Genomic DNA, 15843 nt, shown 5'->3' with positions numbered 1-15843 from the left:
ACAGTCTCTCCAGCCGGAAGGAGCCTCGAACTTACACGTCAACTTATCTGAAAAGAGAGAGGCCCGAGCTGATGACCTCACACGCCGGGAGCCGAAGGCTGAGCCCCCGCGCCGGAGCTCCGGCCAGACAGCGGGCAGGGCCGACACACACGCAGGCGCTTGTATAGATGTAAAATATTTTATTTGTAAATGGTGATCTTCTAAATCTGTGTCCACAAATTCCAAAACCCATAACACTCTGTATACTTCAAAAAATTCAATTTTTGCCAACATTAGGTACTATTATACAGAACAGAAAACAAAAACCCGGTAAGACAAATACTGGTAAGATGTCAGAATATTGTACAAGAGAAGAAAAATATTCAAGAAACAAATTTCATACAGCTATTTATCAAGAGAAAAATATATACAATTGATTTATTCTGTAAGATAAAAATACATCATGCCATATACATTACAAGTTCAGAACTGCGTCACTGATATACCAACAGTTTACAGCCCACTTGAATTGTGCACACAAAAACTTCATTTATACTTAGTCTGTGAAGTGTCAGTACCAGAATTTTAAGTACAAAATAAAAAGCTAACCTGGTTCAAAATGCTGATTAAGTTTCTACAAGCAAACACAAAACAGTGTGTTTTTTTAATTAAAGAAATGTAAACAAACAGTTCATACAAACACATTTTAAAATTACATCTCCCGAAATCCTATCGTTGGGGTCCCGCAGCTGCAAGCGTGACCACAACGCTTGTTTTTTTTTTTTTTCCTTTTCAAATTTTTATGTTGAACAGAAGGCTAGAGTTAGGCTGGAGTCCTGCTACATGATCTAGTATGTTTACATGATTCTCTGTAGCTCGAAACAAAGTTCTAGTCAAAACTACGTCCGCTGAAGAAAAGTTCAGCCTCCATTTGGGTGTATTTTTAAGCATTATTCACAGTTATCACAAATTGTAAGCACAAAAAAACCTGACTGAAGAAGTAGGGATGCAACAATATAATATGAAAAAGTTAGTTTAAATTACCAAAACAGCTATAAAAGTCGTAGTCATAGCCTACACTCCGTTCTATCAGAAGGTGTATAAAACAATTGAGTACTAATAGACCGTAGTTTCCAAAAAACCCCAAATGCTCTAGGCTGAAATTTTGGTTATTACATAATTATAACGGCGTATTTAAGAACACAAAATTATACTGTGACATCCCTAGGAACATCTTATAAGCACCCGAGCTGCTGCAGAGCCTGGTAGCATTTGGTCAATACTATTTTTATACTGTATTTTTTTCTCAAAATATTTACATATTTGTACAAAGTAACAGGGCCTGTTAGTTCTGCAGGTAACAGCAGCAGCTTGGCTTTCTTCTAACTTTTATTTAAAAATAGCTTCATTCACTTATTCAATAATAAATACAAAAAGTTTCTCTTATTTTACAGAAATCAAAAACTACAATAAACTGACTCATGGAATCAAGTATTTAAATGTATTTTAGTGCAAGTTATTACCCCTTAGCTCTATCCCTAAGGAAGTCATTTCAGTACATTCCTTGTTCAGTGGTGTCTACTTTATTTTTAAAAATCTTTAAGTTAGAGGGCCTGCCCCTGTTTCAGATAAGGCCGTGGCCAGCACTTCGGGCGCCCCGCCTCCTTTCGCTGGTGATCTCAGTCTGTACATTCATAGGAAGCCCCCAGCCCGGGGCAGGGCAGCCAGCGGCTCTTCGCCCCAGTCAAAGTGTCTCCTCAGCGAGACGCAAAAACACAAAACAAAACAAAACCCACCCACAGAAAGAAGGAGGAAAGAAAGAAGAAGAAAACAAAAGTGCTGGACTGCTCTGAGGTCCTGGTCCGCCCCGGAGGGCCGAGGGAATCAGAACTCCCAGAGGCGAGTTTTCAGAAAGTCATAAAACAGGAAACAAAATCTCTTTCCGTCTGCGAAATTCCACTGGTGTGTCAATCGCTCCTTCCTAGGGACAAGCCGCCGCCGAGGCCGCGAGGCGCTCAGTTCATCCACTTCCGGCAGTTCACGGCCCCGCAGTGACACGGAATCTTGTGCTGGTCGTCTTCGAAGTCGAACTTATAGTCATAGCAAAGCTGCCCACCAAAGACACAGCGTGAGAGAGGCCGGGCTGGGGGGCCGGGGGGGGGGGGCTCACCTGCCCGATCTCAGAACCAGCCGCACAGCGGACCAGCAGAGGACCCCGCGCGGACAGAAGCCCTCCTGCGCTCACCAGGGGACAGGCACGGCAGGGGACATCGTGCTCGGGCCGCGCCACATGGGGGGAGGGGGCCGGCCGGAGAGAGCCGCGTTCCCACACCCCCTCGCGGGTCCCCCGACCTCATCTGCCGGTGGGGCCACACCTCGGGGAGGGACCGACCGCCCCACCCCCACCAGCGGACAGCTTTGCTTCCTCCTGCCTCACTTAGAAGAAGGTCTCGGAAAGTCTACTTAGGGTCATCGAGTCACTCGGCATCTCAGAGCAGCTGCTGCCGCGGCCACCGGGGCTCCTTGTGCCTCCCAGCCCCGGGCCCGCCCTCCCGGACGCGCCTCCGACTCCCCCGGGTCCTTCCGGCCCAAACGTCCTAAGCGACATCAACACGTCCGCTCTGCGCTGCAAGGGGAGACCCCGGCGTGTACGGGCAGCTCCTCCCGGCTGCCCAGCCGTGTGCCCCGCTGCTGGGCACTGGCGGGCTCTGCAGGGAGACGCCGCCGTTTCGTGTAAATGCAGCGGCGGCTCGGGGAAGCCAAGCCACCCGCTCAAGGGTCCTCAGGCGGGCCCGGGAAGGAAGGACCCGGGGCTCAGGGGTCTCCGTGCATCCCAACGGCCCTGGTGGTCGCCGGCACCATGCTGGGTTCTCAAATACTTTGATTTAAAAAAGGGATTTCCAAAAAATGACCAAAAAATACAAGAAATCATTGCAGAGGGGGCTTCCAACAAAGACTCTCCGGCCCCTGATCCCCCACCCAGGAGAAGCTCCGACAGAAACCCACACTGCTCAGCGGCACACAGAGCACCGGGAAATGTGTGCTAATCGCGTCTGTGGAAGACAAATTCGGGGAACGTAAGCAAGTGCTCTAGACCAGAAATAACCTTAACAGGTGAAAGTCATCCATGCGCCCGGAGAAACAAACGTCAAGTTCAACACCTAGCATTTTAAAGAAGAGACACAACTGTACCCAAAGAGCCAAACTCTTTGAAACTCTGTTGAGAAAGTCTGTAAGCTTGTGCCGTGAGCTGAGTGTGCAGACTGGCCATCCAGAGCCCCGTGCTGCCCCCGACGGGCCGCCTACAGCCCTCCGTGGCCTCACGTGAGCGTCACGTTCCCGGGGACCACAGAGCCTACAATCCCAGGACAGTCTCCACACATCAGTGGGATGACAGGCAGAATCTTTAAAGAGAGGGATCCTGTCAGTCTGTGACCAAGCGGTCTAGCAGGAGCCTGAGGACACGGGAAAGTGATGCCCTGTGGGTGCTGCGGGGATATGCGGAGTTTGGGGAGCACGGGGGGAGGGCCGTGGGGGGAGCTGTAGTCCACACATCCAATGCTGCCACGAGGAGGAAGGCGACCCTTGACCGTCCCGGGTGAAGTGACAGGGTTGTGCCCTCTGACCCACAAGGAGACTTTTTCTAGTGCTGAAGCCCTGGACAAGCCCCAGGCCAGCCGCCGTGCTAGGCAGCGAGCTGCGCGGGGACTACGGGGGGAGCAGCCGGGAGCCCGCACGCTTACCTCTTCCCCTTTCTGGATCCTCCGGCTGGAGCTGATGATGATTTTGTGTCCTCTCTCAAAAGTCACCACTTCAGCCACACAGTTGGGAGCACACGAATGGTTGATGTATCTGCAAGCCATTTCAGAAAACTATTTATTACGGAACAGCCGGAAGAAACTTTCCAAACATTCAGCTCATAGCGAAAACTTTCTCCTAATTACATTTCTACCTGCCTGTTCATAGAACAAGAACAAACACACAATTTCAAATGAAAATTATTTTCAAAGCGTATCTGCCCTGAATTTTTAATCGTGGAGGCCGCTGTGGGCACGTGGACCCCCTGGGCAGAACCTCCTCGCCCAGCTTCCCGCTGCTCACCTGGCAGGCCCTCCTGTGAGTGTCGCGTCGATCACGTGGTCATTATCCATGCGGAACATGTACACGCCACGGTTCTGAAAAAGAAAAGTCAGAAATTCCTCCACGTGCAAGTTCAGAGCCAGAAGACTCAGCCGGAGGTGAACGGAGACACAGCCTGTGCTGTGGGGCCACACAATCACGTCAGGGGACATGTAAGCACACGGTGCGAATGGAAATCCAACGCATCGGGACGCCGCTTGGGACCCCAGGCTCATCAGTCTACAGCTGTCTCTATGTGAGCACGCACACTGACCAGACAGAGCGAGACGGATGGTAAAACAAGGAAAACACAAGAATATCCCGATGTTAAGTAAAAAAAAAATCTTTAATAAAAGGGAAAAAAAGGAGGGGGCTGCTGGGCGGCTCAGTGGGTTAAGCATCTGCCTTCGCCTCAGGTCACGATCCCTGGATCCTGGGATCGAGTCCCGCATCGGGCTCCCTGCTCAGCGGGGAGCCTGCTTCCCTCTGCCCCTCGCCGTGCTCGTGCTCTCTCGCACACACACGCCTCCCTCTCAAATTCAAAAAAAGTATCCAGATGTGGCTTCCGTTCAAAACTGAGCCTCACAGGACAGTGCAACTTGGCCTTGTTTCCAGCTTTTCGATGGCAAAGGGACAGAAGACAGCCGGCTCTTACCTGAGACTCATACAGCTTCTCTTTCCTGTTTGCAACTTCATTTCGAATGATCGTGCCGATGTACTCGATGACCATGGTGTGCTTCTCGATGTCCCTGGCAGCATACAGGCCCAGCCCCTGTGGAGAAAACAAATAAAAAATGGAAAAAAAGAGTGTGTGTATGTACTTTAAAAATCACTTTGATTTCTTGGACAACAAACCTGACTCCCTTTCATACAAAGGCCACATCAAAGGCCACACTGAAGAACTTACCTAAACTCAAAGTCTTTTTTACTGAATATACTATCATCTGAAACAATCTTAATTATCACTTAAAATCATGCCATTACTATCTCACTTTGTATCTTTTACTAAATTCTGAAGGCGTATTTACAAAGCAGCACCACTGACTGGCTACCGTGTCCTGTCAGACCATCTTATCTTCCATGAAATTCATGTCGCGATCCGACCAACTAAGCAGGCCAACAGCTATAGCTATTACAGGCTATTAGCTTCTGGTATTTACTTTATCCCATTATTGTTTCTTTTTCTTTTCAAGAGTTTATGTATTTGACAGAGAGAGAGAGCAAGATAGAGAGATCACAAGTAGGCAGAGAGGCAGGGGGGGGGGGGGGGGGGGAAGCAGGCTCCCCGCTGAGCAGAGAGCCCGATGTGGGGCTCGATCCCAGGACCCCGAGATCATGACCTGAGCCAAAGGCAGAGGCTTAACCCACTGAGCCACCCAGGCGCCCCCATTACTATTTCTAAAAGGATAAGAAAGGACAGTAAACTTAGTAAGAAGTAAGGCTAACCACGAGCGACTATTAATACTATAGTCAGGTTTCAGATTTGGCTAGGACTTCCTGGAACCCAGAGCGAAAGGAGAACCAAGAGAAGTTACTCTGCTTTAATTACCAGGAAAGCTGGAAAGAAATACAGCTCTTCGAAAGGCAACTTTTCCCCCAAAGGTTCGAGGGCGCAGAGGAAGATACAGGAATCTGGACCAGGGAGAACTGCGCAGGCCTCTCCTCTGGCAGCCCGTCCTGTCTTGCCAGTAGTAAATCACAGACTATGTGCACCTTTTTAAGTTTTCAGCATTACAAATTCTGGAAAAATATGGACTACTTCCTTGAACATTTGACACTTTCTCGTGCCACTGAGTTTCTGCCTTCTCAACTCCAGCTGGCCGGAAGACCACAGTAACCAAGTAGGGAAGAGCGTGTGCTCACTGGGAAGCCCCCACCGTGGGGCACATGGTACCATGGGCCCGTCTCAGAGACTTTGGTGTGTGAACTGAATTATCTTCTGGGAAAAGAAATTTTATGCAATATATCTGCTCAATTCCAGATATAACTTAGGTGAACGAATCAAAATACACAAAAAAGCAGTACGAATAGAGATCAATATAGTTTGCTATAAGAACAGACAAGATCATGGGGCACCTGGGTGGCTCAGTGGGTTAAGCCTCTGCCTTTGGCTCAGGTCATGATCTCAGGGTCCTGGGATCGAGCCCTGCATTGGGCCTTCTGCTCGTCGGGGAGATTTCTTCCCCCTCTCTCTCTGCCTCTCTGTCTAATCGTGATCTCTGTCAAATAAATAAATAAAATTCTTTAAAAAAAAAAAAAAAAGAACAGACAAGATCAATGGAAAAGAATGGAGAATGCAAGGCGATCACGCACATGTGAAACTTTCATGTGCACTGCTCACACAGCCGTACGGTGGTGTTATCACTCAGTGCGATACGGACGGGTTACTACATGGGGCTTCAACTAGTTACTCAATGGAACAGAATAGTCTTAAAACACTTAAAATTTCTGAAATCTGGAAATCCAAGAGACTACAAATATAATAAAATCCACTGTCTTAACCAAGACGAGAAGCTATAAAAAATTATGTACATTCGACTATGCAAAAATTCACTTTTATAAGAAAGAAAATACCAGACTTCCTCGTAGGCACAGGGTGCGTGGTGGGGAGTACATCTCCCAGCCAAGGTCTCATGAACTGGAAAACGGTCGGAGGAGGATGCGCAATTCACAGCAGAGCCGATCCGGCGGCAAGCCTGAAGCGCGGCCCGTTCGTCCGCGGTCAGAAACCGCAGGAAGGAAGCAGGACCAGGCGGGCGGAAACGCGAAAGGGCAGCAGCACAACAAATGGGAAAGGAAAGAGACAGTTTCCCAAATGCAGGAGGAGATGAGCTATGACAGCCATTCTGGCAAAGCAACAAGGTCTCCTAACACGCCAAGTACACACATCCCTCTGTGAGATTAGCGGCGGGCACGCTCTGCTTCACTCTAGTTCAATGTCTGGGAACGTCACGCAGACGCCGAGGAGAACGAAAGAACGAAACAGAGACACCAGGTGGCTCTCGAGGGTTCTCTGGGGTCAGCGAGTGCAGAAGCATGCAGCTCAGTCGACGCGAGCGGCTCCGCGGGGAACATCCGTGCGCAGACGAGGCTGCGTGGCCAGGACAGCGGCACAACACGCAGACCCTGGGCCTGAGCGATCAGTGAAATGACCGTAAGGGAGTAACAGTGACGCAGAAACAGGACAGTAAGAAGTGAACGAGCTGCTTGGGGATGTTTAAAATCGAAAAGGAACCGATGTGGCAGATGAGAAAGACACACCCCCCGGAGTGGCCACAGGACCCCCGGAGCTGGAGAGGCTGCATTCTCGACCCAACAGCAGAAGGAGCAGAAAGACACCATATTTCTAATAAGGAACATGGTACCAGATGAGACGATCAAGAGCAGAAAGAGCTCTTAGGTGACTTTTTTTAAACACAAAAGAAAGCTCCGTAGATACAGCAGAAGCCAAAGAACAATGACAGGGGAACCAACACCAGACGGGGGAGCGGAGGGCTGGTGGGGTCACAGGCTCCCGTCTGTTCACACTGGTCCTCTGGGGGCCCCACCGCAGGGGCCGGACCGAAAGGCATGCCTTAGCAGGCCCCCGTGATGCGGCAGCTAGCCTGGGCCCACCGTGTGACAGCCCCGACCTCATGCGTTCAAATTTGTCTACAGGTTCAAGAAGAAAGTAACTGAGGTGGGAACTTGCAGATGATCAACACGGAAACATTTCTCAGCCTGAAGGCCCCGTGCTCCAGGCTGAAAAGGGTCATCAAGTAAGGAAAGCAACAAAATAGAAAATAACCCAAACTTCGGCACATTTTTTTGTAAAATGTCCAAATATTAAGACTAACAAGAAGATCCTACAGTCTTCCCAAGAGGAGAAAACGTTCCCAAGAAAGGAACAAGAATCCGAATGAGTACGGACAATGGAACGTGGATGAGATTTTCACTGTGAAGGGATCCCGGGGGGTGAGTGGGGCTGGGGAGGCGGCGGCAGGCCCGACGGCGGTGCTCACGGGCGCGACAGCAGGTGGAAACGGGGGGCAGAGACAGCGTGGACTTGAGAGAGCTCTCCTGGGGGGGGGGGGGGCAGGTCCGCAACAGAACCTGAGGATGCCCTGGATCTGGGCAAACTGGGGCCAAGGTAAACAACTCGTGGATGGGGAAACACTCAGGATAACTGGGCTCAGGGACAGAGACATTTGGCAAAGTGAGCTCTGTGCCTCCATCCTAGGACACCCAAGGGAGATGCGGAGCAGACTAATCCGCGGCTCAGCGCGTACAGACTGTGGAGGTAATTTAAATGCTGAGCCCACAGATGACCCAGAAGGTCCTCCACACTCTAGGCACCAGAAAACACAGTGCTCTCGTGAGAAGACGGCTTCCGGAGGAGAACCCCACACATTGCTGCACCTGTTGAAAGTAGTTTCGCTTGTATTTCTCACGAGAATCTGAAACAGCTCTGGTGAGCGTAGAACACCGTGCCCCCGACTGCCCACGAGCCCTCGCTGAGACACGGAGATGCGAAGTCCAGTCTCCCCACTGGGGGAGGAGAAGCATCCAGGGTCGTATTCAGTCGCTGGTGCTACCAACGGACAAGACGGGACCGGATTTCCCAGACGTGATGCCCAGCCTCCGCCGCGGGAAGTCCTTTGACGACGCGACGCCAGCAGCCCGGACGGCCAGACCCCGGCCCGGCCCCCACCTCCCAAGCCCAGCGGCTCCTCACCTGGATGCGGGAGCGGGCCAGGTAGACGTTGGACTTCCACTCGGTCTTCATCTTGCGGTACTGCGAGGACTTGGAGTGCACGAACTGCTTGCTGTAGGGCGCGTTCAGCTCCCCCGTGACCGTGCTCTGGAAGGACTTGGAAGTGCTGGTGCTGTTCAGGGTGTGAGGCCTGCGCGCAGTGGCACGTCAACAGGAAAAAATGAAAGGAAAACTGAAGATATCTCCGAAGAACGCCCAAAGCCGAGCGGGTTCAAACTCTCACTGACAGGAACATACATGGAAAGCCGCCTAGCAGAGCCGCACGGCGAGTTCTCTGACGCGGTCGGCACCGACGCAGCCAGAGACGGCAGGTGGTAAGCAGCGGACAGAGCAAGCACAGAAACCACTAATACGCCGGGAAACCCTGGGCTGTACTATGTGAAGTTAAAACAAAATACCTTAACACAAACCTCTTGACATGGGCACTCATTTTAGGTTCGGATCGGGCGCAGCCTGTGGGGTTCACGGCGAGGGGGAGCTCCATGAGAGGGTTGCGGCCGTACCGGAAGGCGTAGTTCTCACACGCCTCCACCCCCGGGAGCTGGAAAGGAGCCAAACAGACACAGGGTGAACGTGCGTGATCAAGACCGCGACTGTCCTGAGCTGGCCTGGGGAGGGCCCAACCGGAACTTTCCGGAAGTAACTTGTCAACATACTCCCTGTGAACAAAATGGTCTTTTAACGCGTGTCCTGGTAGCCAGCCTGCACTCAGATCTACTTCAGCACTAACACCCGGAGTTCAGTTTCAAAGCAGAACGTCGTCAACCCTGGCAATTGCTCCTTGAAGAAAAAGACTAACCCACAGAACCGCCACAGGCCAAGCCACACACGTGCCGGCGCCACTTTAAGATCTGACTATCCCGACCCAGTGTGTCCTGACTTACAACTTCGCTCTTTCAACTTGTGTATCTGGAATTTAAAAATTAAATATAGTTAAAAATTATTGATATGGTTTCCTGTCTTGATTTCTTGCTTCTTCCAATTTGACTGCAATGAGCTAGGTTATCATACTCAGTTCCCTGAGAGTGTAGATGATAAGCTAAGGTTTATTTGTAAGACAGTTTTATGTTAAAGGCCTCTTCTAGAATATACTTCTTGTGAAATATTCCTCTACAGACATAAAAGATGCACATCACTTTAGGCAAGGCTCCACCGAAGGAAGGAAGCAGACCTAGAACTCAGTGGCTTGTGGGGTGTCCTCTGCTTCTCCAAAAAAACAAAAACAAAACAAACCCCACCAACCATCAGTGATTTTTTTTCTTGCTCAGGATAATGCCTTATAACCACACAACTCCTCAAAAGCATTGTGTGTAGACTCACTGGCAAACGTGTTAATCATCTTAGTCTTCAAAGACTACAACGAGAGGGCAGAGAAGACCATGTGCTCCTGCGGTCGCTGCCCAGCCCTGCTCTTCCCTCTGCCTCGTCTGCCCCCGCGCAGAGAACCTGCAGTGTGTGAGCCACCTCAGGGAGAGAATGCCACCATGCACTGAGGTGTCCCCATGAGTCACAGATGGCTTGCGACACGAAGAGAGCAAAGCACTACCTCAGAGTATCCTAGCGCAGCCCGTGGGGACCGCCACCTGCAGCGGCAAAGGCAGTCCCACTACCACACCCGGCCCGAGGCACTCACGGACTCCGCGATCCGCGCCACTGCAGACACCGTGAGCCCAAACAGGTCTTCTCCCTTCAGATACGCCGGGAAAAGCTGGAGCATTTCCGACTGTTTTCTCACGCATGCCACGGGCTCCAAAATTTTATCCCAAACACCTACACAGGGCCCAAACAGAAACAAAACAATTTAGAACGCACTTGCTCACCGCTGAACACAGAGGACGCAGGACGCGGCACAAACAGCCGAGACGGGCAAACCTCTCAAAGACAGTTTCCAAGTCAAGCCTGGGGGTGGTGAACCGACCACCCTACCACCTGCTTATCAAACGACAGTTTATTTTGAAGACTTTACGGAATTTTAGGGAAAAGAATGTGTTACATTAAGGAAATAAAACAGTGAAAGTGGAAAAGAAAGTTTAATGTAACAAATCCCAATAAGAACTTGATTCATTTTCACACGAGGCATATGACTTTGTATTTTTAACTGATCAGCCCAATTAGCAGTATCCAGAAGTAGGTTTCTTTCCTCTCAGATTTAAATTAAAATAGGAAATTCATATTTCCATTGGAATTATCTTCAGGGCATTTTCATACTTTTTTTTTTTTTTTAAAAAAAACAGCCAGAGTTAAAAAAAAAAACAATTCCCCGGTACACATCAATAAAATGACAGCCTATGCTCAGAATGAAGAGTCCAACTTCTAGCTCCAAATTTGTTCAGTGTCTGGTAATCCTCATACAAGGCAGCGCACCCCGCATGCTGTGAACACGGTTCTGACACGAGGAGGGTCCCCGACACAAACAGGCGACCCTCGTCCACAGTCACTGCTTTATCACTGAGCGCTCACACACGTATTCTGACTGTGGGTGCGCAAGTCTAGCAAGTGCTGACGAGACGGCCCAGCACAGCCGGCAGATACAGCGACACAAAGAGGCTAAGAGTCACATTTGGGAACCAAAAAATGCACATCTGTTTTCGTACAGTCTGAAACAAACAACAGAAAACGCGGCCATAAAACGTCAGCGGCCGGCTCTGCAGGGCACGCACGTGTGGGTCTTACCTTTAGGAGAGGAATCACTTAAGACCAGATCCTCGTGGCCTTGCTCCACGATCCTGATGACGAACACGGGGCGCCCGTCCTTCTCCTCGATGGAGCACAGGTAGCGACAGCGCCGGTTGGCGTAGCGGGTGCTCCAGTACAGGCGGCTGGCCTCGTAGCCCACGGGGAAGAGCGCTTTGGGCGAATGGAAGGCCTGCATCTGCTGCGGAAGCAGCTGGCCAATCGTGTGGAAGATGAGACTTCCCACGCGGAACGTGTGGTCGCGCTCCCCGCGCTGCACGATGCTGGCGATCTGTCGCACCTCGTCGCGCTGGACGTAGACCCGTCTGAAGACGGCGAAGTAACTTAACTCCTGCTCGTGAATTCCCTTTGGTTTGTGCATGGGACAAAGCATCGTTTTATCCTTAAAAAACATGCATTGTGCTTTAATGGCGCAGGTGAAGTGGTAAATGTTGGCGCAGCGGAAGCGGTGACAGCCGCTGGTGGCGCCCATCTTGTGGCAGAAGACGCACTTCATCTGCAGGCCCCTCCTCAGCGCCAGCTCCACGTTTATCAGGGCCCCCGCCTGGGTCTCGTAGACCTCTGTGGACCACAGCGCACAATTCAAGTGGACCCACAGGTCTAGGTCAAGGTTGAGCAGTCTTGCTGGCCCGTCCGTCAGCCCGTCCCCTTCCTCGTGACAGAAGCAACACTTCCGATAGTCTTTGGGCACGGGGTCCGGTTTGAGGGAAGTGCCCAGTTTCTTCAGAAACTCATCTATTTCGTCCTCACAAGGCGGTTTGAAGCCCCCCTTGGGGATGACGATGTGGACGCTCCACTTCTTCCACTTCATCCCTCGCCACTTTTTACTGATGGGCCGACAGTCTTCAAACCCGCCATGCACAGTCCTGAGCCGCGGCTTTAACTTGACCGTTACCTTGAGCTCGTCTGGCTTTGCCTCTACTTTGGCTGCTTCAAACGCTGGAGGGAAAGTGATGGGGGGTGACGCGGGGGGAGAAGCCTCCTCCTGGAGCTGCGGGAGGCAGTGCACGTCCAGAGTGGAGATGTTGTTGCTGTATTGATGGAATGCTCTGGAAGGCATCTCCTTCACGGGCGACGGTGGCAACGGCGGAGCAGATTCCTGCACAGCGAAAGAACAGAGGAGTAAGAAGAGCAGTTGGTCCCAGAGCAGGAAGCCAAGCAGCAGGGGGTCACAGGGCCTGTGCCCCGGGAGGGGTGGGGGACAGGGGAAGGGTCACACGCAGCAGAGGTGGACAGCAGACACTGCCCACAGTGCCCACGGGCTGATGAGAGCCGGGCCATGTCAGGAGTCCTGCCCCAGGCCTTCTGGACCAGGCTGTATCTCTGGAGAATGTTCTGCTCCTAAACCTTCTCAGACACTCCTCTCTGACCATAATCAAGCCAGAAAAATCAATGCTGAAGAGAGGAGCTATCCGGTTTAATTCGTACAATGGAACGGTGCTTTCCGTTGGACCAAATAAGAACTTCAGAACGTGATCTTCTCTGAGCTTATCCGCACTCGGAAACCCACGTCTGTCCATCTCAGGCGGAACTCGTCGGCATACGTATGAGGAAAGAAGGGGCAATGGTCCCCCATCAAATGCATCGTCTGGAACCCCTCCCTGCGGCTGCCCAGCTCTGATCCTGCTGCTGGAAGCGGTGAGCAGAGAGACAAGTGCCCAGACTTTCTGGGTGCCCTCAGGTTTCCCTGTTCTCACACGACCCCTCCAACTGGGCATCTGAGAAGACACACCTCACATAAATCCAGGAGCAGGCAAGAACTGCACACCAAATTTTAAAAGTATCTGGTAAAAAAGCAATTCTTCCTCTTACAGAAGTTGACACAGTAATTTTTTAGAAGACTGTATTTATTTATTTTGAGAGCATGAGCGGGGTGGGGGTGGGGGGGAGAAGGCAGAGGGAGGAGGAGACTCCGTGGAGTGGAGCAGGGAGCCCCGCCCTAGGCCTTCAGGACCAGGCTCTATCTCTGGAGACTGTTCTGCTCCTAAACCTTCTTGGACACTCCTCTTGATCCCAGGACACTGAGATCACGACCTGAGCCGAAGACAGAGGCTTAACTGACTAAGCCACCCAGGCACCCCAGCATATTTTAATTTAAAGTCTAAATCTATTTGGCATAGAGCTTGATTTCATTACACTGGAGACGACCACAGCCTCGTCTGCAGCGAGGAAGGACTGGCGGCATTCCCGCCCAAGCAGGCTTCCTTTAACACAGACAGTTCAAAATGTTTATCCAGGGGCGCCTGGGCAGCTCAGGGGGTTAAAGCCTCTGCCTTCGGCCTCAGGTCATGATCCCAGGGTCCTGGGATCGAGCCCCGCATCAGGCTCTCTGCTCAAAGGGGAGCCTGCTTCCCCTTCTCTCCCTGTCTCTCTCTGTCTGCCCCTCTACTTGTGATTTGTCAAATAAATAAATAAAAATCTTAAAAATAAACAAAAACTGTCAATCCATCAACCACACATTGATACACTTAATTCACACAGAATCAGGCACCACAGACCATTTCCACCATGACATGAGCAACATCTTTCTCCCCAAAATACAGCAGTGGGCTCACAACGTGTCTGCGAACAGGCTTTCCCATCAGGGTAAGAGCAATAAAAGCTTTAAGTCCTATTATTGTAATTAAGTCAAGATATTGGTAATTATTTCAGTAAAATTAAAGATATTAGTATTGGTGTTTTATTTATAAATTCTGAACTTTTAAGACATAATTCAAGTCTACCCCCTACCCACCGTCAAATAAGCTGAATTCATCTGAAAAAGCAGCACAGGCTGCCCTTCCTCGGGCATGCAGCATCTACCAAGATGCTACCCAGAGTCTAGGAAGCTCTTCTGTCCATAGCGTAACCCCAAACCATGGAAACCACTCAATATACGCTGTTCCCTGATGGAGACGGTCCTCAACTTACCTTGCTTTCTGAGTTTTTTGCTTGTGTGGTTGATGCATAAAGAATGAAGCAGTTATTACTACAAAAGACGATGTCCTTCTCCACTCTATTGGAGCTTTCTCGGGAATCCTGTGAGGCAAAGAGAAACGTGTGGGAATCTCGAGCCAAAGTTTCCTAAGAACACGTTCTATCCATTGTTGGTTTTTATGTTCTGTTAAAAGTGAAAGTAGTTCTCTATCTTAAAAGTAAAAAAGTAACTCCCTGCCAATATTTAGCATATAATTTAGCCAAAGAGAAAATAAGTGTATAAAAATAAACTTTATTATCCGTATTTTACTCTATTCAGACATATGGGCGTCTTATAATGTCCAATTTACCCGTCTGCTGTCACCGTTTGGTTTTAAGCTAAACACGTCAAATATACACTAAGGCTCCTGGGCAGAACCGGAGTCCCACAGAGCCGCCGTGACCGGGCGGGACACCTGACACAGCAGCGGAGCACCATAACCAAGCGGGACACCTCAGCGGAGGGACACCCTAGTACCTTGCTCACAAAGGCCAGGTCTCTGAACGACTTGCGCACGCCGCTCCCGAGGACCACCACCTTGCAGTGACAGCACCACTGCGGCCTGAGTGCCGCACTGTCTGCTCTCCCGGGACCAGAGTCCTTATATCCGGAGAGACCTAAGTGCAGAAGACGGCCATTAGGGAGCCACATTAACCAGCTACCCGATGCAGGTGTAAAGCTAAATCCACTCAGAACACGGCTCATCTGACATACCTGATTTTATTCTTTTTTTAATAAAAACCTTATCTCTCAAGCAGTGGTTACAGGGCAGCTATTACGCGTGTGGCCCTGGAGCACAGAGGGACACACCTGTCCTCACGCAGCTGAAACAGCGCTCACACACAAGGGGTGCGAGAGGACACCAACCCGCCACGAGATCAACATTCGCCCTACATGCAAAGCGAGTGGGGCGGGGGACACTACCTCTGCTTGAGGGCTAGGACAATAAAAAATGTTTTAGGAGAGACGGAAGAGATACATGTACAAGAGTCCTAAATGTGATCCGGGAAGTCGCCGAGGGCTAAGGAGAGTCCCAGGGCCAGGAGACAAGCGTGGTCAGGCACACTCGGGGCGTACCATCGCGTGGGCTGTGGAGGCGGAAGGCAGGACAGGGAAAGTGAGTGAGGCGAGAGCAGCCTGGAGGCCGAGCCCGGAAGCCCACGCGGGCAGCTCTGGGTCAGAGTTGGTGGATGAGGAGTGAGGCGCTGCCAGGCCCCGAGAGCGCGGCCAGGACTGAAACAAGAGTCCGAGGGAATGGGGCGAGGCAGCAGCCCTGGAGCAGCTCATCCGTGGGGGGAGCAGCTCATCCGTGGGGGGAGCAGCTCATCCGTGGGGGGAGCAG

At 50.9% G+C, this 15843-nt stretch overlaps 1 protein-coding gene across 16 annotated transcripts in view; it reads right to left on the bottom strand.

Moving 5' to 3' along the window:
- Window positions 1–159: 159 nt before the first annotated feature.
- The window catches only part of KMT2C (lysine methyltransferase 2C), a 193685-nt gene continuing 178001 nt past the window's right edge, over window positions 160–15843 (bottom strand). For 14 of the 16 annotated variants that reach the window (XM_059396046.1, XM_059396050.1, XM_059396053.1 and 11 more), the window contains 10 exons: window positions 14979–15118; window positions 14456–14563; window positions 11525–12644; window positions 10485–10621; window positions 9250–9392; window positions 8813–8981; window positions 4754–4870; window positions 4081–4154; window positions 3723–3831; window positions 160–2087 (listed from right to left, as the gene is read on the bottom strand). In XM_059396046.1, the coding sequence (XP_059252029.1) occupies window positions 1995–2087; window positions 3723–3831; window positions 4081–4154; window positions 4754–4870; window positions 8813–8981; window positions 9250–9392; window positions 10485–10621; window positions 11525–12644; window positions 14456–14563; window positions 14979–15118 (2210 nt within the window). In that variant the 3' untranslated portion in view covers window positions 160–1994. The remainder of the gene's footprint in view (window positions 2088–3722; window positions 3832–4080; window positions 4155–4753; window positions 4871–8812; window positions 8982–9249; window positions 9393–10484; window positions 10622–11524; window positions 12645–14455; window positions 14564–14978; window positions 15119–15843) is intronic. The other 2 variants (XM_059396051.1, XM_059396061.1) reach the window with 1 other exon arrangement.

This window comes from Mustela nigripes, chromosome 4 (genome assembly GCF_022355385.1).
Source record: "Mustela nigripes isolate SB6536 chromosome 4, MUSNIG.SB6536, whole genome shotgun sequence".
In the NCBI taxonomy this organism is placed as follows: Eukaryota; Metazoa; Chordata; class Mammalia; order Carnivora; family Mustelidae; genus Mustela; species Mustela nigripes.
Note: the sequence above shows the minus strand (reverse complement) of the source record. Positions and strands in the feature narration are given on the sequence as shown.